We start from the raw sequence: 24,932 nt of genomic DNA, 5'->3' as shown, positions 1-24,932 counted from the left end.
AGTCAAGCAGGAGGACATCAGTTGCTGATGAGACCTTCGATACTATAATGTGCCACGGTGTTATTGATTTCCCGTAATATGCAATACTGCCACTAAGCTAAGGACACAAGGCAACACGGTCATTTCAATCTGCTTGAACGCTTGAACGCAGGCACTGATCAATACAGATGGCAGCGCACACTGATATTGATCTCCTCACCATCCCAGCAATGCAATTACAGACTCTGGTTCCCAGACCCACCCTGCAGTAGAACAGGTGTCATTGCAAACTGAGATTCCCAGCTCCTCAACCCTACCCTTTATGTTAATGCAGACTCTAGGCCCCAATGTCACCGTTCAGTTGTCAGTGCAGACTGAGATTTCCATACCCTGATGATGACTGTGAGCACTTTTCCACGATCTCAACACGAACTACAATCAGAGGTAGGTGTTCATTCAAAGTCATTCACTGTACATAAGAACATAAAAGTTAGGAGCAGGAGTAGGCCATTCGGGCCCTCGAGACTACTCTGCCATTCAATGCGATCATGGATTATCTTCTTCCTCAACTCCACTTTCCTGCATTGTCCCTATACCCCTTGATTCCCTTAATATTCAAAAATCTATCGATCTCTGTCTTGAATATACCCTAAGACTGAGCTTCCACAGCCCTCTGGGCCAGAGAATTCCAAAGATTCACCACCCTCTGAATGAATAAAGTACTCCCCATCCGACCCCTTATTCTGTGGCTATGACTCCTGGTTGTAGACTGACGAGCCAGAGAAAACATCCTCTCTGCATCTACCCCGTTATGCCCTGTTCGAATGCTGTATGTTTAAATGAGATTACCTCTCATTCTTCTAAACTCTAGATAATATTGGCCTAGTCTGCTCAATCTCTCTACTTAGGACAATCCCACCATCCCAGGAATCAGTCTGGTGAACGTTCCCTCTGTGGCAGGTATATCCTTCCTTAGGTAAGGAGGCCAAAACTGCACACAATACTCCACTTGCGATTTCACCAGGGCCCTATATCATTGCAATAAGATGCATTCACTCTTATACTGAAATCCTATTGTAACAAAGACCAACATATTATTTGCTTTCTTAATTGCTTGCTGTAGCTGTATGTTAACTTTCAGTGATTCGTGCAGAAAGACATCCCTCTGAAGATCAGCATTTCCCAATCTCTCTCCATATAAAAAATACTCTGCTTTTCTATTTTTCCTAACAAAATGCATAACCACATTTCTCCACGTTATATTCCATTAGCCATGTTCTTGCCCATTCACTTAGACTGTCTATATCCCCTTGAGCCTCTTTGCATCCTCCTCACAATATTCCCATCAAGCTTTCTATCATCAGCAAACTTGGATCTATTACATTTGGGTCTCTCATCCAAACCATTGATATAGATGGTGAATAGCTGAGGCCCCAGCATCGATCCTTGCGGCACCCCATTAGTTACAGCCTGACACCCGAAAATTACACGTTTATTCCTACTCTTTGCTTGCTGTCGATTAACCAATTCCCAATCCATGCTAGTATATTACCACCAATACCATGAGACGTAATTTTGTTTAATAACCTCTTGCGTGGTACATTATCGAATGCATTCTGAAAATCTAAATACACAACATCCACTGGTTTCCCCTTATGTGTTCTACTCGTTACAAGCTCAAAAAGGTTTTGTCAACATGATTTCCCTTTCATAAATCTGTGTTGACTCTGCCCAATCCTGCTATTATTTTCTAAGTGTCCTGTTACCAAGTGCTTAATAATAGAGTCTACCATTTTCTCGACGACTGATGTCAAGCTAACTGTTGTTTCAAATTCCTTGGATGTAGGCCATGAGGTCCAGGGGATTTATGGGCTTTCAGTCCCATTAATTTCTCCATTACTATGTTTTTTACTAATACTAATTTCCTTCAGTTTCTCATTCTCACTAGACCCTTGGCTATCCATGCTTTCCGGAAGGCTTTTTGTGTCTGCTTCCGTGAAGACAAACACAAAGTATTTGGTTAATTTCTCAGCCATTTCCTTATTCCCCATTATAATTTATCCTGTCTCAGCCTGTAAGGGTCCCACATTTACTTTCACTAAACCTTTCCTTTTTACATACCTATAAAAGTTTATAGCATCTCATTTTATATCTCTCGCTAGTTTACTCTCATATTCTATTAAACACTTTCTTTATAAATTTATTATTCCTCCTTTGCTGCGTTCTAAAATCCTTCCAATCCTCGGGCTTACTGCTCTTTTTGGCAACATTATAAGCCGCTTCCTTTTATCTAATACATTATTTAACTTGTTGTGAGCCACGTTTGGACTACTTTTCCTGTGGAATTTTAGTGCCTTAAAGGAATGTATGTTTGTTGTAAATTATGTATTCATTCTTTAAAAGTTAGCCACTGCTTGTCTACCGTCATAACTTTAATGTAGTTTCCCAATCTACCTTAGTCAACTCGCTCCTCATACCTACTTCTCTACAGTTTCTTTTTGTTTCTTTTTGTGATTCAAAACGACATTTGCCTATCTATCAGTTTATGCTGTCAATATCTCTCTATCAGAATAAGATGAGACAGTGACGGACGTGAGGTGAAAGTTCAGGGAAACATGGAGCGAAAGTCTAAAGGTCACTCGTGGATACTTGTGTTCTGGGAGATTGTATCAGAGGGAATGAAGGAGAGCAGGGAGAAAGGATCACTGGATGCTGCTCAGTGTTATCAGGGACATTGTATCAGAGGGAATGGGGGCGAGCTGGGAGAAAGGATCACTGGGTGATGCTCAGTGTGTTCTGGGACATTGTATCAGAGGGAATGGGGGAGAGCAGGGAGAAAGGATCACTGGGTGATGCTCAGTGTGTTCAAGGAGATGATATCAGAGGGAATGGGGGAGAGCAGGGAGAAAGGATCCCTGTGGTGATGATCAGAGACTTAAGTGAGATGGTATCCGAGGGAATGAAGCAGATCATGGAGATAGGATCCCTGTTGTAATGATCTGTGATTTCAGGGAGATGGTATCAGAGGGAATGAAACAGATCATGGAGATAGGATCCCTGTGGTAATGATCTGTGATTTCAGGGAGATGGTATCAGAGGGAATGGAGCAGATCAGGGAGATAGGATCCCTGTGGTGATGATCTGTGATTTCAGGGAGATGGTATCAGAGGGAATTTGGCAGATCAGGGGAGATACGTCGTCCGGGAAACAGGACACAGAGGGTCAGAGTTAATGTATAATCCTCAGAATGGAGAAGGGCTGGAAGTGGTTACCCCGGTGCTGGGCCTACTTATTTCCTCGGTCTCTGTGAGCCATTTGGACACGGGTCACCTTTAAAGAGGCGATTCGGAAACAAAACATACATTCTACTTGTGCCCTCCCCGACAAGAGGGCGCCACTCGTACACTTGGTCAGAATAAAACTAAAATGGTCTTACATCAGAAAGTGCTTTTTCCCGTCTATCACATCACCTGTATCTTTTGATGTCCACCGGACAGAAGGCTACTAATGTAGCTGCAGACGCCGTGCGATCCCTCATCTCTCTCTCAAATAAAGTATCTCCACCTTTCGTCTGTTTTTTGGCTATCTGTGTGTGTATAGTACAAACCTTGGAGCGAGTGTCTGTGTGTCAGATAGGCCCCAGGCTTTGGGAATAATTCCCAGACTTTCTGCTCCCTGGTGTGTCTGTGTCAGATATTTAACCCGTGCTGTACCTGCCCTTCGAGTCTGTGATGGGACAGTGTAGAAGGAGCTTTCCTCTGTATCTAACCCCGTGCTGTACCTGCCCTGGAAGTGTTTGATAGGACAGTGCAGAGGGAGCTTTACTCTGTATCTAACCCTGTGCTGTACCTGCCCTGGAAGTGTTTGATAGGACAGTGTAGAGGGAGCTTTAATCTGTATCTAACCCTGTGCTGTACCTACTCTAGGAGTGTTTGATGGGACAATGTAGATGGAGCGTTACTCTGTATCTAGCCCGTGTTGTACCTGCCCTGGGAGAATTTTCTGGGACATTGTAGAGGGAGCTTTACTGTGTATCTAACTCCGTGCTGTACATGCCCTGGGAGTGTTTGCTGGGACATTGTAGAGGGAGCTTTACTCTGTATCTAACCCCGTGCTGGACCTGCCCAGGGAGTGTTTGCTGGGACAGTGTAGATGGAGCGTTACTCTGTAGCTATCCCGTGCTGTACCTGCCCTGGGAGTGTTTGATGGGACAGTGTAGAGGGAGATTTACTCTGGCACGTAAAATACTGAATCAGACTGTGATGGATCAGAGTACTGCTCTTTAACATAACCTGGCACGTGAAAGACCATAATATTAGAAGAGACCGCATGGTGCATCTGGTCACTGTGCAGTCATTTCGCCTCCGGAGCATGACGAAAATAGGCAGGGGGAAATTGTCATTACTCTGATGAGACACTAGGTGGCGTAGTGGCTCCTCCACTGAAAGGCCTTGGATTCAAACACAACCCAGACAGGACGGGTGAAGAGCAATTGTCAGGGAAATAAAACGAAGTGTGATAGGGAAATATAACTGTGTGAAGGAGCCTTGGAGAAAGGAACTCAGCAAAGTCCAATATATTCCATTTGTCATTCCAGATTTATCAACAATTTCACAGAGAACAAATTACAAAGAAGTTTTTAACAAGTTAACACAAATTGAAAATAACAAATGAGCATCACATTGAGTCTAGAACACAGGTGGTCTGAGCTGCCAGCTTTCTGTACAATTGTAACAGACATCAGGGAGAGAGAAACAGATGTTTAACATAAAGGAAAGGGAATAATTGTGAATCATGAATGAGAACAGTGACTTATTTACACATGAGATATTCAAACAATTATGAAACTCCGAGATACATTTACATTATAGCCACAATTGTCTCACACATTTCAACAGAGAGACGAAATAACTGAAGGCAATTGACTCCAGGAATCACCAAGAGGACACAGTTTATTTTCAGGACACAGTGATGTTAATAACCAGATGAGGAAAATCCACAGCGGCCGAAATTCAGTCAATCACTTGATCTGTAAAAGAGGGATAAAAGATTGATGCAGGGATTTAGTGGTTTAGGGAATTTATCTCAGGGTTTTTATCAATGAAACGTTTAGAGATTTGTCAAACCGCTTCAGTCAGCTCGAGGCGAATGCATTGAATCTTCTGACCTTCACCAGAGTGACTCCAGCGCTTTAGAACATGCTCAGGAAAAACAGGATGGTGAATGTGGAAGCGGTTGTCCAGATGTTGCCGCTCTGGTCCTCATACTCTTCATTCCAGCTGTGATCTGAGGAATCTGCGGGAATGTAGAGGAGGAAATATATTCAGATCGCTTGTTAATCCAAGATATCATATTATTATTATATATTGTCTTTTCTTTTCCTTAAGATATTAGTTTGTTTTCTAATTTAAAGTAGAATGTATGTCCTGTGTTAAGTTAATCACTCTCAGCACTCTATCTGTGTTCCTACTTCCACAGTCGCTCTTCCTTTATGATCCTGTGTTGGAAAATATGACAGTTTTCCTTCAATGTCACACGCTTTCGGGAATAGTATGATGTAATATTGAGGGAGGCTTACTGAATGATATCGATTATTTTAACAATAGTTTTCGATAGCTAATTATTTGGAGATTGTCAATGGGACAGGGTGAGATATCGGATGTGAGTTATAATCATGATTAATTTGTGACGGTCAATGTTCTGAACATAATTAACTTGTATCAGTTTCCAACTAAGAACGTTGATTCAGTGTGTGTGCGGCATCAGAATAGAGGAATGTCAGATATTATGATATCGGAAATGATTTATTTAATGCAATCGTTGGGAGACTGTTCAAAGAGTGTATTTTAATGCGATATTCGCCTATAGCCTGACGTATTTTGTGTATTTTAGTGTTTGCGTATATGTGTATGGCGATCTCTTGTTTTGGTTTTGTCTGTGTTTGTGTGTTGATATGTGTTAATGTAATGTTGATATGTAAGGTTATGTGTGTTAATGTGTCATTCTATGTATCTATATTTATGTGTGTGTATTTCTGTAAGTTTTTGTATGTTTATGAGTAAGTCTTGTGTGTTTATATGTAATTGTGTGTGTTTATGTTTAAATATGTGTTTTGTGTAAGTACGTCCATGTGTGTGTTTTTAATGTGTGTGTATATGGTTATGTGTAAGTGTTGTGTATGTTTCGGGGTAAGCATATGTGTGTTTATGTGTAACTGTGTGTATTCACATGTAAATGTGTGTGTGTGTTATGTGGTAGTTGGTTTGTGTTGATTTGTGTGTTTATGCGAGTGTAAGTGTGTGTGTGTGTGTGTGATAATGCGCGTGTTTGTGTATGTTTTGCGTAAGGGTGTATGTGTATATTTTTGCTGTCGTTCAAACTTTCAGAGAATACTAATTACTGGTTCTGACAATAACATTGTGTATTATATTCTGGGTATGTGTAATATCCTCTATCAGTGTGTCAATGTGTGTGTTTACATGTAAGTCTCTGTGTGTTTATGTGTAAGTGTGAACTTCCACAAAAACACACACACTCACTTTTACACGCATTCTTCCCCGCTCTGTGTAAATGTGTTCAGTGTGAGACGCCATGTGACGTCAGCCGACGGAATGCAACAATTCAACCGATGGGTCTCTCTCTCCCTGGTGGGAATTGAGAGGTACAGTGGGTTAACAATTAGCCTTTGCCCTCTCGCTTGTGTGGAAGTCGGGTATAGTGGATTAACAATTGACCTTTCCCCTCACTGTGCTGGGGCAGTGGTCGGGACAGTAAGTCAACAATTGACCGTTCCACTCTCTCTGTTGGGGCAGTGGAAGTACAGTGGGTTAACAATTGCTCTATCCCCTCTCTCTGGTGGGGCAGTAGGGGGTACAGGGGGTTAACAATTGACCTTTCCCCTGTCTCTGGTGGGCCAGTGGGGGGTACAGGGGGTTACCAATGGACCTTTCCCCTCTCTCTGGTGGGGCAGTGGGGAGTACAGGGGGTTAACAATGGATCTTTCCCCTCTCTCTGGTGGGGCAGTGGGGGGTACAGGGGGTGAACAATTGCCCTTTCCCCTCTCTTTGGTAGGACAGTGGGGGGTACAGGGGGTTAACAATTGCCCTTTCCACTCTCTCTGGTGGGGCAGTGGGGAGTACCGTGGGTTAACAATTGACCTTTCCCCTCTCTCTGGTGGGGTACAGTTCGTGTTCGAGTGTGACCCCCATTTCAGGTCCCAGAGGATGCGACGCTGCCAAATAAAACTGGCCCCAAATCTGAAGGGATGAACAATACGAGAAACAAGGACACTGACATCTAAATGTACTGTATTTGTTTGTCGGAAAATTGAACTTTGCAGGTTCTCCCAATGGACGAAATGACTTTGAGGAATCCTGTCATGAAAGCGCTTCACTCTGCCTCCAACCTGTGGTGTATCTGAGCTGGGAGCACTGACTGTACAAGCTTTGGGCCCAAGTCCGACAAATATTCTGCCCCTTGGCAAAAATGGGAAACAAAATTAATTGAGCGGCTGTGTGTGTAATTCACGATTGGAAAAAAAGGCCTTTATTGTTTTTTATTTAAGAACTGAAATGCAATCGAGAGATTCTCATTGACAAGAATTGACGGTGTCCATCAGAACAAGAGAAATGTTCACAAAACTGGGTTTACCGCTGGATTTATTGACCGTTCTGTTCGTGATCTTCAAGGGGATGGCTTCATGTCCCACCACACAGGAGTAAGAAGCACCGCTGGCCCACTCCTCGGCTGCAATGGATAACAGGCTGTACGTGAAGAAATAGCTGCTGCCGTTCTCCGCCATTACCTCGGTGTTCGTGTAGTTGCCGGTATCCACTGGCTTGCCATTGACGGTCCACTTGACGAAGATCTCTCGGGGAGAGAAAGCTCTCACTAAGCAGGTGAGGGTGACCAACCTCTGAGCGGAGACTTCTTCTGCCGAGGGCAGGAGGACAGACACGGCTGGTTCCCGCGGATCTTTACCTGCAGAACAATTACAAAAAAGGTCAATAAACTGGTGACTTCCAGAGACAATGAAACCGGCGGTTAAATGTGAGAGAAATGTGCTTTGCGCTGAATTTTAAAGGATTCTCCTTTTCGCCTCCCTGGTCTATCCAGTTTTTCAGCACAGAACAAAGTGTGACCTAATCCTTCGCTCTTGGAGCTTGAGAGTTGTACTGGAAAATTACATAGAAATCACTGCTAAGAAACAGGCCATTCGGCGAAATGATCTAAACCATCTTTTATGCTCCACACGAGCCTCCTCCCACCTTACTTCATCTAAACCACAAAACATATCCTTCTATTTATTTCTTCCTCGTGCACTTATCCAGCTTCCCCTTACATGCATCGTCTCATGTCCCAGAGTGTTTAGTTCGTGGGATTACCATTTGAAATATCGGAGTAATCTACTAAAATGCATTAGAACGAATTGGCCCATGCACAAGCACCGGGAATAGTTACAGCCTCTCACTTGTTACTACAATCACGCCGCTCACCCGTTTCCTTGCGGATGGAACCTCTGATAGGAGTCGGCATATCCCGATGGCTCACCACGCAGTCAAACACATTCCCACTCAGCCAGTCTTGTGTCGAGATGTCTAATTTGCTGATCACGCTGTCGGGAGCCTCTCCCGGTTGGCCGGCAATCCCTGATTGCAAATTCTTCTTTTCGTGCATCCAGGTCATGGTGACTCCATAAGGAGCATTAGACACGATGCAGGTTAAGGTCACTGTCGCCTCCAGTAAGACCTGTTCTAGAGACGGCTGCGGAAGAGTGATTTTTGGTTCGTTGCAGGAGGAATCATCTGTGAAGCAGAAATGAAAGTCAAGCAAAGCTTCATCTTCATAACCAGGATTAATTCTGCTTTAATTCCCTTAAGTTGAATAAATCACCTTTGAGATATTAACCTCTCGCTTTTGCTTAAACACCATCGTTATTGGAAGGACAGCGAATTGGCAACGATTCCGGGAGACCCTTTAACATTTCCTGTGTATTTGCAACCAGAGCCACCTGTGATGGGCTGTGAAGAAAATACCCGCATAAGACATTGAATAAATTGGGCTGCAGTTGTGTTACGCACTGAATAGCGCTCTTCCCGAAAATCCTTGCTGCTTTACGCCCGTCTATCGATCCTTGTGCCCGAACGCATTTCCGCTCAGTATAATGGCTCCACCCCCAGGGTCAAGAGCTCTACATGAAAATTACACTGGTTCAAAACGAGTGTTAAATCAAATACAGGATTTTAGGTGCAACTGGAAACAAAGTTATTTTTCTGTTGGCTTGTGATTTTGACGCGATGAAAATGTGCAGGGACCAGTCACAGCCCCCCGGCAGAGCAGAAGTGAAAGGGAGAATGGAATTTGAAGGGGTCTTTTGTGATGGGGAATAATTTGCATTACCGGTGTGAAGTAATTATTTTAATTTCTGTCATTCGTGAGCTTTTATCATGTCTAGTGAGAGTGAGTCAGGAAGGAATATAACTGCAGGGCAGTAATAGCAACATAGGAACAGGAGAAGGCCATTCAGCCCATCCAGCCTGTTCTGCCATTCAATTAGATCATGGCTGATATACACCTCAACACCATCTACCCGCCTTGGTTCCGTAACCCTTTACACCCTTGCCTAACAAAGTTCTATCAATCTCAGTTTTTATATTTTCAATTGACCCCCAGCCCCAACAGCTTTTGGAGGGTGAGAGTTCAAGATGTACACTAACCTTTGTGTGAAATAATGCTTCCTGACATCACCCCTGAACGGTCTAGCTCTACTTTTAAGGTTCTGTCCCTTGTTCTGAACTCCCGCACCAGAGGAAATATTTTCTCTCTATCTACCACATCAGTTCCATTTATCAACTTAAGCACCTCAATTAGATCGTCTCTTCACATTCTATACAAAGGAATACGAGCCTATTCTGTGCAACCTGTCCTCATAATTTAGATTTTTAGCCCGGTATGATTCGGGAGAATTTGCGTTGCACCCCCTCTAAAGCTAGTTTATCCAGCCTGCGGTGCGGTGCCCAGAACTGAACGCTGTCTTCTAAATAGGCAGATCATAAAATCATAGACATTTACAGCATGGAAAGAGGCCATTTTGGCCCATCGTGTCTGCGCCGGCCGACCAAGAGCAATCCAGCCTAATCTCACTTTCCAGCTCTTGGTCCGTAGCCCTGTGGGTTAATTGCATATCCAAGTATTATTTTAATGTGGTGAGGGTTTCTGCCTCTACCATCCTTTCAGGCAGTGAGTTCGAGACCCCCACCACCTTCTGGGTGAAGACATTTCTCCTCATATTTCCTCTAAACTTCGCCCCAATTACTTTAAATCTATGTCCTCTGGTTGTTGACCCCTCTGCCAAGGGAAACAGGTCCTTCCTATCCACTCTATCCAGGCCCCTCATAATCACCTCAATCAGGTCTCCCCTCAGCCTCCTCTGTTCGAAAGAAAATAGACCCAGCATCTCCAATCTTTCCTCATAGCCAAAATTCTCCAGTCCAGGTAACATCCCTCTAAATCTCCTCTGCATCCTTTCCAGTTCAATTACATCTTTCCTGTAACGTGGTGACCAGAACTGCACGTGGTACTCCAGCTGCGGCCTAACCAGTGTTTTATACAGTTCAAGCATAAGCTCCTTGCTATTGTATTCCACGCCTCGACTAATAAAGACAAATATTCCGGATGCTTTCTTAACCCACTTATCTAGCTGGCGTGTTACCTTTAGGGATCTATGGACATGCGCTCCAAGGTCACTTTTTTCATCGACACCATTTCTAGCAGTGGCTCTGACAGAGTAAAGGCTTGGAGACACCTACTGTCGCTCCGAATATGCTCAGGCAACTCAGGATAAAGCTGAGACTAACGGCAAGCAGAGGGCAACCTTTGGCCAAGTGACGGAGTCATGAACCGTGAGGTATCCTCAGTCAGGACATACACCGAAAGGAAAAACAAACTGTATGATTGGAAATGAGAAATAGTTCTGTGCTTTTTACGAATTCCAATAAAAGCCCTGACTGAGATCAGCGCTCAGAATGATCCGTAACTTCAGGGGGCCGTGTCTCTTACCCGGAGGTCTGGTGATGTTTCGGCTTTGGATGAATCCTTGATGAGAGACCTGGCAGGTATAGACCGAGCGGGCGAACCATTCCCCGGCGGGGAATGTCAGCCGACTGGTCGCCGAGAAGTTCCCGTTCACCTCATAGACGGGAGAAGTGACGATTCCCGAATGCACAAGATGTGCATTCTTCAGCCAATTCATGGTCAGTGACTTTGGCCAGAAATCGATGATTGAACACACGGCGGTTGCAGATCTGCTGCTGGTGATTTCTTCCCTGGAACTCAGGGTAAGGATAACAGTTGGATGATGTACCACACGATCTGCAAGAAAATACATTTTATTGGGATTATTTGTTACAATCCAAACAATTAAGAACTGTAAAGCGGTTTTTAACATTTAATCTACATCACCGAAACAGGCCATTCGGCCCAACAGACCTATGTTTATATTCCACATATACCTTCTCTCCCTACTGCCTACCCGCTATTAACATAACCTTATATCCCTTTCTCCCTCGTGTACTTATCTAGATTCCCCTGAAACGCATATATGCTATTCACCTCGTATTCCATGCGGTAGGGAGTTCCATATTTTACCAATTCCCTTGGTGCAGAACTTTTTCCTGAACTCCCTATTGGATTTATTAGTGCATATCTTATATTTATGGCCCCAATATCGGGCTCCTGCTCATGCAGAAATATTTTATCCACGACTAACCTTTCAAATCCCTTCATAATTTTAAAGACCACTATTTGATCATCACCAAGCCTTCCCTTTTCTAGAGAAAATAGTCCCACCCGGTTCAACAATTATTGACAGTTACAATCTTTCAGTTCTGGTGTCGCCCTTGTTCCTCTGTATCATTCTTATAATATGGAAACCAGCACAATGCACATTACAGTTGATATGATCTGGAGCTTGGAGCAGTATACAGTACTCCATATGTGATATGGAGATCAGAACTGTGCATAGTACTTTAAGTGTGATATGGAAACCAGCACTATGCACAGTGCTCGAATTGTGATTTGTAGACCGGAACTGCGCACAGTAAGGTGTGTTATAGAGACCAGACCTGTACGCAGCACTCTTAATATCTTATGGAGACTTTAACTGTGTACAGTACTCTAAATATGATGTGGAAACCAGAGCTGTACACAGCACTCTTAGTGTGATATAAAGACCAGAGCTGTGCACAGCAGTCTAAGTGTAATATGGAGACCAGAACTGTGCACATGACTCTAAGTGTAATATGCAGACCAGAACTGTGCACATGACTCTCAGTGTCAGATAGAGAGTAAAAATGCACATTACTCTAAGTCTGGTCTAACCAAGGTTGTATAGAAGTTGAACATAACTTCTCTGCTTTTCACAGTTTGCCTCCCTGTATCCCACAACACTCACCTAACATTTTTACATCCCAGACCGCCCCACCTCGTCGAACCTCGCAGTAGATTGCGCTGCTCCCCACCTCTGACTCGTTGATGGTTAACTGGCTGCTCCATGTGTAGGCTCCCTTCTTGTTGAGCACTGACAGATAGGTCTTCAATCCAATGCTGATCGGCTCTTTTTCTTTCCTCCAGGAAAAGCTGGTGATTTCCGGGGAGTAGTCCATCGCCAAGCAGCCGTAGGTGACGGGGCCGCCAGTGTTGGGTTGTTCACAGGAGGAGAGCAGGGCGTAGAGTTTGGGAGGAGATGGTGTCGCTGGGAAAGATTGGCCAATTGGACAAGTTATACTCTGTAATCAGTGCTTATAAAATAACCAAACACCTCGAAATTTCACTACAGGGTGAACTAACACAATCATTTACCCATCAAGCCCTACATCAGCATTTGAGTTTCTAGGAGTTATGAGACCCGACGTGAAACGCCTCCGTGTAACTCCAGTCCTGTACATAAGGAAAGTCACGAGTGTTAAAGGGGCAATCTGTCCATCAGGCCCCTTTGTACCGAGTGAATGCTGGGATAGTGTATCGTGGACTTCTTCCAGCTATTATGGAACTCTCCCCTCAATCCTCAACCACTTTTACAGTAGATTATTTCACATTATGTCTTCTAGCTCCTCCCTGCATCCTTTTGCTATCAGAATCTTATTAGCAGCACCGAATCAGGCCATTCCATGATATTAAAGTGAAGTCAACTCTCCATTTTAAGATGCTGTTTAAACTAACCTCTTGGACCAAGTTTTTGGTCAACTGCCAGAATCACTGCTGACCATACGAAAAAAAATTGATATCTCCTTATCTGGTCTGATATCATATGTTACCTCCTTAAGCTCGTATGAATCGTCTTGGAACGCTTTACTACGTTAAAGGCGCTATATAAATGCTCGTGTTGTTTTCGGGGATACTCTTGTTTGAATAGCGGTGGGGTGAATTCTCCTAATACTACAACTTCTACAGCAAGATCTACTAGTTGTATTAACTTTTTTAAAATCCCGGCATGTTTATAAAGCATAACCCAGACGGATAAAATAATATAACTTTACAGCACGGAAGGAGGCTATTCGGCCCATCACGCCTCTGAACGATCTCTCCACCAATCCCGTTCACCTTCCAATTCCCAATCTTCTTCGCAAACATTCAATTTTATTAAGCTATTATGGATTCTGCATGCAGCCCTCTTTCTGATAGGACAACCGATGTCCTAACAGCCCCTGTGTAGAATAGTGCAATAATACCCGCTCCCTTCATTCTATTGCTGCTAATTTTCAATCAGTGTCATTTACTCACCAACTCACGGACCTGGGGAAATATGTTTCCCAAGTCCCTTCATAAAACCCTTCATAATTCCAAAACCCCTCTATCATACCTCATCTAAATCTTCTTTGTTCCCAGGACAATAAAGGACGTTCCAATAAATGGTTGAAGTCTCCTTTAAAATGTGAATTGAATAATTCAGCGCTCAGATTTGAACCGTGAACTTTTGCACAGCCTGATATCTAGGATTCAAGCTTTAACTCAATCTGGATTGATTCGGGTCTATCTCGTTCCTTCTCAGAATTGGAGGAAAAGCGATGCAGTGTGAGTTGTGCTCTATCCCGTGCTACTGATTGGATGTCTCCCGACATTCCTCCTCCCACTCACTCAATTAAATAATCCGAATGAAGTATGATTCCCAAAGCCGGTTATACAGAACGATGCTTTTTAAATGCTCCATTTTATTTTACAAAGCACTTTCCAACCTCCCACCAGTGAGAACAGGCACTGCTTTCTGTCATTACAGTCACTTCTTGTTGTTGTTCGTACCGAACATAATCTAAACATCGGGACAGGTTTCTTCTCTAAATACCTAATATTGGCAAACTTTAAACATTATCAATCGATTGGTTATCAGCCGGGTCTATGCTAGGAATTACAAAGAGTAACTAACGTGGTTACTACTGATATGGGAAAATCTCGCATCTGGTTTGTGTGGGTAGCTCAAACACCTGTGGTTTATTGGTCAGGTACTGAAATCTTGGTCTACACCGTGAAGTTACAGAGAGGGTCGATGATGGTGTTGCAATAGATGATGTACATATAGACGTTCAAATGGCATTTTATGAAGAATCTCATAAAATACTTATTTGGAAAATAGAAGCACATGGGATTAAAGGGATGGAGGTAACTTGAGTATGTAATTGCTGCGTGACAGGAGGCAGCCAGCAGTGGTGAACGGATGTTTTTCTGACGGGAGAGAAGTGGGGTCTCCCATTGGTCGGTATGAGGACAATTGATTTTCCTATTTTATATATAAGTTACCTGGACTTGTTTATAGGGAATACAGTTTACATGTTCACGGACGATGCAAAGTTGGCAACTTGGGAACGTATGAGCAGGATAGCAGCGGACTTCAGGAGTACTCGGCAGACTGGTGAAATGGACAGACACATGGCAGATACAATTTAATGCATTTTGGAGGAACAACATGGAGAGGCAATATAATCGAACAGGCACTAATTTGATGGAGGTGCCAGAGAAGAGGGTCCTGGGGGTACATATTCACAGCTCTTTGAAGGTGGCAGGGTGAGTTGATAATCGCTTAAGAAATTGTATGCATTATTGTCATTGTAAAAGTGGCCTTGAATACAGAAACAAGGAAGTAATGCTAAACCTTTATAAATCACTGGTTAGACATCAGATGCAGTAGTGTATACAATTCTGACCACCACAATTTACAAAGGATGACAAGGCCCCAAGATGATAGCAAGGATCAGAGACTTCAGTTATGTGGAAAGATTAGATAAGCTGGGATTATTAAAGCAGTGAAAATTAAGGTGAGGCCTAATAGAGTTAATCAAACTTGTGAGAGGTTGTGGCAAATAATGTCAGGAGAAATGATTTCCTCTGGCGAGTACGTCATTAACCAAAGGTCACAGATTTAAAATAATTGGCAAAAGAACTAAAGGGAAAATGAGGGGATTTTTTTTCAAAGAGAGGGTTAAGTTCTGGAAACGCTTCATAATTTTGAACACCTTTATCAGATCTATTTTTATTGTCTGTTGTAGTGCAAGGGGATATTTAAAATAAAGGGACTGAGAAATTTGACTCAAACGATTCAATTGGATACCGTTACAGAGTTTGAAAGATTACTGTGAATGGCAACTCATTGCTGACTGAATGTATCTCTTTAAATGTTTCACAGAACCGCAGTTCAGTTACTGTGTGCCTTGTGTTGTGACCCAGTCCAACAGCTGCATCTCACCTGTGTCTGTCACTGCCTGGTGCATTTAAAAATAATAATCGAACGAAATGATGGTTATTTGGAGCGGGAGTCTCGACATTCACCATTTAAATTGTCAAAGTAACTTCCAGCCTCCCATCAGATCAGAACAGGCGCTGCGTTCTGGACTGTTACAGTCTTTTCCTGAAACTATTTGTTCTGAAAGTGAGCTCAAGATCAGGCCAATCTCATTCAATCATTATCTGATACTCAAAATGTTTAAAGTTTATCAATTCACTAAAAATTAGGCAGTTATTTTGCAATAAGGTTAAACTCAATTAATGCACGGTTGTTTCATTGGAGCAATTGAAATATTTATTTGTATATATCTGGCTCGATAACTCGCACTTTATTAGTTGGATGCAAATTGAGGCTCCATGAACAACCCTGGATAAAACATTTTCAGGTCTGTTATATTACAAATAATATAGAGTAAAGTTCCCTCTGCACTGTATGGTCAGGTGTATCAAGGAATTGATTCCGAGAAAAGCCATGTCAATACTACAGTGTCAAACAGTCCAGATAATGTACCGTACTAGATAAATACAGAGCAGAGCTCCATGTACCCTGTCCTACCAGGGCAGATAGAACACGAGTTAGATATAGAGTACATTTTCCCTCTACACTGTCGTATCAAAGAGTCACGGGACAGTTCCAGCACGAGTTCAATACAGAGTTAAGCTCCTTATACATTGCATAATCAGACTGACCCAGGGCAGGTACAACACGGGTTAGATACAAAATAAATTCTCCCTTTTCACTATCCCATCAAACACTCCCAGAGTCCCAGGGTTAAATACAGTGTAAAGCTCCCTCTACACTGTCTCATCAAACACTTCGAGGGTAGGTACAGCATGGGTTAAATACAAAGTAAATCTCCCTCTACTCTGCCCCTTCAAACACTCCGAGGGCAGGTTACTCCGGTTAGATACAGAGTAAAGCTCGCTCTACACTGTCCCAACACACTGACCCAGGGCACTTGCAGCACTGGTAAAATACAGAGTAAAGCTCCCTCTACACTGTCTCATCAAACTGACCCAGAGCAGGTACAGCACGGATTAGATACAGGGTAAACCTCCCTCTAAATAGTCCCATCAAACTGACCAAATGCAGGTACAGCACGGGTTAAATACAGAGTAAAGTTGCCTCTACACTGTCCCATCAGGCACTCCCGGGGCAGGTATAGCACGGGTTAGATACAGAGTAAAGCTCCCTCTACACTGTCCCATCAGGCAGTCCCGGGGCAGGTATAACACGGGTTAGAAACTAATTAAAGCTCCTTCTACAGTCTAACAAAAATGTTTTTCAATTGCTGCTTCTAAATGCCACAAATTGCGTTATTGGTCCCATTTCTGAGGTGCCTGCTCAAACTTAACAGTCACATTTTTCACAGATGCAAGCTTCTCAAATAAATGAGTCGAATTGCACTCCGTGAAATACAAGAGGACAAAGCGGAAGGTTTACAACCAGTCAGGAGGAATCCTGATTCTCACACAGTGAGCAGGCGCACAGAAACAGAACAGGCACAATCGTGCTCTCAGCAGATAGATCGGTACTATCTGTCACTTTCAATGGAGCTGATTTACAATTGATCTCTTGTCAATTTCTGACCATCTCAAAACTGCACATTTTTAAAGACTAAACTGATACTAATTTGAAAAACTTTCTTCTACTTCCAATTATTTCTCCCTCCCTCTCTACAATCGTACAAATCCTAAAAAAAACAATTATATCGAAATAATTCACATTTCTGGGTAATTTGCTGTATTTAATCGGGACTTCCTGTCAGATTAGGAATTTAACAAACCAGGAAACAGTTACATTGAAAACCCATTACCCACTGGTTCAATACAATTTCATAATTAAATATAATCTGTAAAATCATCGAGGCAAAACACGAAGTTAATTCATTAAAATCTGCGGCGACACCTTATCCATCTAAACACAGCTGAGTAAGACATGTATTGTTTACTAAATTAATGTTAGACATAATTTAAAATTTTCTCCAACCCAAAGATTTTGCAGTAACTGTAATACTGTCCAGTATACAACGCAATTGTGGGAGGTCATTAATGGTTAATGAGTTCACACTGATATTATTGATGTTAGCTGATGTAATACTGCATTATAATAACATTAGTTAATATTCATTTTAATCCTGTTTCTGCTTGGTAACGTGTGAAATATTAGCGTTTCATTTAAATTAACATGGCAATTATCAATTTTAAAATATTAAGAATCAAATTAATATATAAAGACATTCAGACTAATATATTATGCTTACTTGAATCAAATCACATTTGATTGTTAAAATGGTGACGAGTTTCCATTACATTCCCGCTTTCTATCTGCACACTTATAAACTCTGTATATTTCTGAACTCTCTAATACAACATACACTCCATCTTTTCTCAGAGTGGATTTCACATGATGGATTTAGGAGTGGACAATTTTAAATAGTTCAAAGTCTGGCCCTGGTTACATCTCACTAACTATGGGAGGGCTGTAACATCGTATGTTTTCTAAATCAGGGCCCTCCAGTTTAAACATTATCCTCAATCTTAACTATAAAATATATTTTGTGAAGTAAAAGGCAAGATTCCAATGTGCAGTCAGTAACAGAGTCTCCGCTATTTAATAACACAGACAATCTTTTTATATTTTACTCCCGTAATTCACACAATGCCCGTAAATTAATTATTAAATATATTCGGCTATTTACTTCAACTAAGTTCCAGAATGATCAACATAATATTGGCGGGGAACAAATCATTCAGACCATCTGCGACACTGACATTTAATGAGCAAATGGAGGAGAGATTTTGTTGATCAATTTAACATGAATGATAGTTAAACATAACTCTTAAATGTAACCTGTTCACTGTCTATAATTCTATCCCATATACAGCACAGCAATGGGAGACTGGATGTTGTTACTCAATTCAAAACTAATATTGACCTTTTGAAATTAAATTAATCCGCTTGCATTTCAATGGGTTGTGTGTCTGTCAGTCTGCACTTTTCTTGAATTTAAATAGAATCATATGAACAATGCTTTGACTGCCAGCGACGTCTACCGCTCAGCCTATCATCTTACAAACGGTTTCAGATTAGCTTAGTGATAATTGTCTCGCTATGAAACAACAAATAAAAATGAAGAAATTGCATGATTTAAGAATTTAATAACCAGTCAGATTTATGACATTTACAAACTGCAATTTACAACTCGCATTTTATTGATAATTGAATACAATCTGTCATGCATCTGTGTAAAACAGGGAGATAACAATTAATTTCAGACCCTCATTGAACTGCGGTGGAATCAGTATGCTGTTATTAAAATAATTTCAGATATAATCAGAAATTGCTTCCAGCCTCTAAAATTTTCCGCTCACGTTAATTGTGACCAGTGCACAGCAGAATTGTGGGAGGCGAATAATGTTTAATACATGAATATTAATTCCATCTCATATTTAGTGATATTGGGCAACATTACCTCATTATAATTGTTTGAATTATATGTATTTAACTCCCCTTCAACCTGCAAATTTGTAATCATATAATAGTAACATTCCATGTATTAAATGTGTGCACCGGAAACCATAGGTTAATAGTTGAACCTGTAAGTCTCACTTAAATAATAAGATGAAGAAAATTATTTATAAACGATTTATAATTTATAAAACCTACTTATTGTCTGCCGACAATTATCTTTGAAACAGTTTTAAACGGATCATAAAAACCTGCAGCAGTTCGATGTCATTGAGATAAACATTGCACAAAAACCAAACAGTTTCACAAAGTTTCGTTATTCAGAGTAACCCAGACACACACTCTGCTCAGCAGATAAACAGCAAACAACAGCACTGAGGGGCTGGATCCCACAACACAATGGTTTGTGGAGAAGCAACTTAATTCTATAAACCCTTTCAGAAGAATCAAATGTAACATTGCCAAAAAATGTCACTACAGAATCCAGCGAACTCGTTTATCACTGAACGAATTAATTATTGAAATAAATAGAAATATAAAATAATGACAGCAGAATTGTGATTAGACGGATCATGTTAATCAATTAATATTGATACAGGATATTGTTGTGCTCTTGCCTGCTATTACTACATTATAATAATGTAATTTGTATTAAGTTAAATCTGATTCATGCCACAAATATATTAATTATATAGTTCTTCATTACAGTAACATTTCACGTATATGAGCATTCGTCAATTTTTGATCAATAAATGACAATGCAATTATCATTAATAAAACATAATAAAATATCTTACATTTATTTATAACCTCTAAAGCGTTCTGTTTCTGCCTACAATCATCTTTCAAACACATTTAAATATAATATTTGCGTTTGATCAGAAAACATGCAGCAATTAGATGTTACCGAGATTAAGCATTGTAGAAACGCCAAAGAGTTTAATAACCATTGGGTGTTTAAAGTAACCCAGGCGCACAGTCCCATCAGCAGATAAACACCAAATCACATCAATCTGGGGATCAATCCCGAAAGAACATTTTGTGTTGAGAAGTAGTTTCATTCCATAAAAGCATTGCAGCAGAATCAAATGAAACATAGCTAAAAAAAAAACTTAACACGGAACCCAGCGAATCAGTGAATTATTGAAATAAACAGAAATATAAAATAAAGAAACAAATTCCACAGTTACTGAAAGAGTGGATGTTTCTTACCTGTAGTCACTGTCACCATGGTGCCTTGTCCCCAGTCGTCGAGATAGCTGTACCACAGTGACAGGGACCCGCACAAATACTGCACTCACTCTCTGATTAACGCTGTCAGGTAATAAATCGCTCAATCAACAGAAGGTTTTATCAGATATTGATTATCTATTGATGATTCTTTCGCAGAGGGCAGAATTCTACCAAAATCATGCCCATAGATACAATATTAAAGGTTCCATTGAATCCTCGTTGTTAATCCGGGACACTGTAAACAGTAACTATAAACCATCTTCATCTATACAAATCTAGTTAATGTGCATTTTATTCTTAGACAATTTATTGCTGTAGTAAATACATTCTTCCAATCTAGGTTAAACACATCTCTTGATATATTTTACACCGTTACTGACCGAGAATTCGATGGAAGTTGCTGCAATTGCTCTCCGTTCAGTTTCTGTACGAGCCCAGGACGTGTTCAGGTCGCTGTGCCCGTCTTGCACAGTAATACATGGCGGAGTCTTCGGTTCTCAGGTTCTTGATCTCGATGTAGGTTGTGGAAGATGTTCTTGAAGGGATGATCCGACCTTCGACTCCAGGCGCGTAAAGTTTGGTATCCGACGGATTTCTGTAAGCAAGCAGCCACTCCAGCCCCTTCCCGGGAACTTGTTTAAACCAGTGCACGTGGTGGCTGTCCAGATTGAACCCGTTCACTGAACAGGACAGTTTGTGAGATTCTCCGAGCTTCCTCGACACAGAAGCCGACTGGGTCAGCACAATATCGGACCGGACATCTGTCAGTGAATGAAATAAATTGTAATTACATTGGAGAACATTCACATCAATGAATAGAAATAAAAACACAATATCTGAAGCTGCCTTCTATTGTGTCACGGAAGCAGCGAGGAATACTCACAGGTGAAGCAAGCCAGAAACAAACAGAGGCACGGGGCAAGTCCCATCGTCGGGTCTCTCGGTGTAACTGACTCGGGAGCGTGTCTTGGTGCCGCAACACCGCCTCCTGATTGTGAACCTGGAGCTGGGTCCCGCTATTTAAACTGTCCGGAGCCCTGTGTGTGTGTGAGAGAGAGAGAGGGATGGGGACTGGGAGTCACACGCCTCCCCCAGCAGCAGACTGACTCCTCCCCTGTTTTCCTGTCTGAGTCCAGCTGTGTAAAATATAATTAACCATTAATAATCCGTCTTTTGTGTCCATTCCCCCAACTTATTTTGACTTTGATTGCCGATATACTGCTGGGGATTATACACCATCTATCCAAAACATATTCAGTATACAATTGATTCAGTGTGAGGATTCTCCACAAACAGCCCACATTTACTCCGTGTCCAATTCCCCTCAGGTGGATGGAAAATATCACATGGAATTATTTCGAACAGAGTTCTCCCCTGTGTTTGACCAATATTTATCCCTCAACCAACTTCACTAAAACAGATCATTTAGTCATGTATCACAATGCTGTTAGTTGGATCTTGTTGTGCACAAATTGGCTGCCGTGTTTCCCTTCATTGCAACAGTGATACCACTCAAAAAAGTACTTAATTGTCTCTAAAGAGCTTTGGGGCATCCTGATGTCGAGAAAGGAGCTATATAAATGCAAGTCTTTATTTTTCTGATCGGCAACTGCTTGTGGGATGGAAGAGAAAAGGACACACGAGTTGATGATATTCTTGCCGGTTATACAGCAGGGAAAGCTAAGTTTGGGAACAACATTATATTTTATCAGATAGCGTCCATCGCGTCTGTGCAGCTCCACACTTAATACAATCGTCCCTGGCCCAAATCGGGCACTGGATCTCAGTTCACCCGTGTGGAGATTGTTACTTTATTTCACGCTGAGCAATTCTAAATGTTAAAAGTGAAGATCTACATCGATCTGTATAATTGTGAGGAGACCGCACAGTCCGCCCGAAGTTATCTGGGTGAGGATTCAATCACGCTGCCTCGCTTTCTAATCGCAATTACATTACTGTCCCACCGACCATGGAAATTTCCTCAACACTGCAGATTAAACAGTGTCGATCAGTGTGAACCGATTAAAGGAGAAATTACATTCGTAGCTTTGGGATATTATTGGTTTGAGGTAACATTTTTAATTTGCACCAGAAAGGGAAAACATTATAATAAATGCTTTAATTGAGTGTTGCCATCGTGCAGGTTGGTTTGGTGCTGAACTTAATCCACTTGTGGCCAGATGTTCTGATGCCAAGTGCACATCTCTCACAGTTGTACCAGAGGGTGTTTTACTTTTAAATATAAAGGCTGTCAATGGCATTTGACCAAAACCTCAGTAACTGGAATTCCCGGTCAGAGGCTCCATCACTGGGACTGTAACTCGGCAGACTGCAGCTCATGCAGTCAAATATAAATTATCAAAGGGACCAAGAACTGTTATATGGGTTATTACGTTCTTTGTAACTGTAGTTCTCTATGTGTATGTGATACCAGCACAGCTTCCATTGCCGTCTGCTGGATTGTAATAGAAGATGGCATGAAACCAGAGGAGAATTGTCCTTCATTAATCGATACATCAAAAGCTTTGCATTGCTCCAATTATATTTTATTCAGTACTGCGCATGTCATACACGAAACATAATGTTTTTAAAGTCATGACAGCAGAAATATATTTCAGATGGATGTTGTTTACTGATTCAATAGTCGAAGAGTTAACTTCCACGTTGATCCCACCCACACACAGTCCATATCTCTCCCACACATTTTGTCACAGAAATCCACAATATCACCATCAGGGAGGGGCGAGAACTCACAATGTAACTTGCAGGAAACATCTGCTGCTTCGGTGCAGAAAAACAACCAGCTGTTTCCTGCCCGCTGAGCAGAGACAGAAAGCTAATTACAACCACCTATTGTGAATGGAACCTGTCTGTACACAAATCTCCTCCCATTATTTATCGGGGACTTGGCCTGGAGGGTGGTGCACGGAGCAGTCCCGTGCAACAACTTTTTAAGCCGGTTCACGGGCTCCCAGGCCGCCTGCAATTTCTGCGGTCTGGAAGAGTCCGTGTTCCATGTTTTTATTGAATGCACGAGGTTGCAGCCCCTCTTTTATTATTTAAAGGGGCTGCTCCTCAATTTCTGGCTGCACTTCAGTCCCGCACTCCTGATCTTCGGGCACCCTGTGCGGAGGGGAGCGGGTAGATCCGAGGGCATCCTTGTAGGACTGCTCCTGGGCACGGCCAAGGGTGCCATCAGCCGGTCCAGGCAGCGGGCGGTCGAGGGGGTCGTTCAGCCTGACTGCCTGCCTCTCTTCCGCTCTTACATCCGGTCCAGGGTGTCCTTGGAGATGGAGCACGCGGTGTCCACCGGTACGCTCGCGGCCTTCCGCGAGAGGTGGGCACCGGAGGGACTGGAGTGCATCATCACGCCCGGCAACCAAATTTTAATTTGATTTTATGTTTTAAAGTTTATTTGTTTTAATTGCCGGTGTTTTTAGTGTCACCCTCCCCTTTTAAAGGGGGCACTTGGAAAAAAGAAACTATGACTTTAGTGCACAAAAAAAAAAGGGGCCTTGTGAAATGTTTGTACTGTGCCCCAGATCGGGGAGCACTTGAAATAATGATTTGTTTACTCAAAAAGAGTTGTACACAAATCTCCTCCCACTATTTATCGGGGACTTGGCCTGGAGGGTGGTGCACGGAGCAGTCCCGTGCAACAAATTTTTAAGCTGGTTCACGGGCTCCCAGGCCGCCTGCAATTTCTGCGGTCTGGAAGAGTCCGTGTTCCATGTTTTTATTGAATGCACAAGGTTGCAGCCCCTGTTCCATTATTTGAAGGGGCTGCTCCTGAAATTCTGGCTGCACTTCAGTCCCACACTCCTGATCTTTGGGCACCCTGTGCGGAGGGGAGCGGGTAGGTCCGAGGGCCTCCACGTAGGACTGCTCCTGAGCACGGCCAAGGGTGCCATCAGCCGGTCCAGGCAGCGGGCGGTCGAGGGGGTCGTTCAGCCTGACTGCCTGCCTCTCTTCAGCGCCTACATCCGGTCCAGGGTGTCCTTAGAGATGGAGCATGAGGTGTCTACTGGTACGCTCACGACCTTCCACGAGAGCTGGGCACCGGAGGGACTGGGGTGCATTGTTACCCCTGGCAACCAAATTTTAATTTGACTTTATATGTTTTAAGGGTTAATTTGTTTTAATTGCCGGGTTTTTAGTGTCCCCCTCCCCTTTTATAGTGGGCACTTGTAAAATTTATAATTTTAATGCCAAAAAAAAATCACAAAAAAAAACAAAAAAAAGTTTTTAAAAAAACAACCAAAAAAAAATGGCAGTTATAAGTGTCTGGAGTGTCCCCCAGATCGGGGGGCACTCGATCTAATGTAAATTTGTCTCCCCGCAAAAAGAGTTGTACACAAATCTCCTCCCATTATTTATCGGGGACTTGGCCTGGAGGGTGGTGCACGGAACAGTCCTATGCAACAAATTTTTAAGCCGGTTCACGGGCTCCCAGGCAACCTGTAATTTCTGCGGTCTG

General features: G+C 42.3%; 1 gene segment (V, D, J or C); it reads right to left on the bottom strand.

Annotated features, from left to right (window-relative positions):
• Positions 1-7,567: 7,567 nt before the first annotated feature.
• Positions 7,568-21,384, bottom strand: LOC139243024 (Ig heavy chain C region-like). The segment is given in 7 exon segments: positions 7,568-7,959; positions 8,475-8,783; positions 11,038-11,349; positions 12,431-12,730; positions 20,435-20,467; positions 20,881-21,216; positions 21,339-21,384. Coding segments are annotated over 7 exon segments (1,728 nt in total).
• Positions 21,385-24,932: the final 3,548 nt, after the last annotated feature.

The sequence above is a fragment of the Pristiophorus japonicus genome, unplaced genomic scaffold (genome assembly GCF_044704955.1).
Source record: "Pristiophorus japonicus isolate sPriJap1 unplaced genomic scaffold, sPriJap1.hap1 HAP1_SCAFFOLD_158, whole genome shotgun sequence".
Classification (NCBI taxonomy): Eukaryota; Metazoa; Chordata; class Chondrichthyes; family Pristiophoridae; genus Pristiophorus; species Pristiophorus japonicus.
This window is presented reverse-complemented; position numbering and strand designations above follow the sequence as displayed.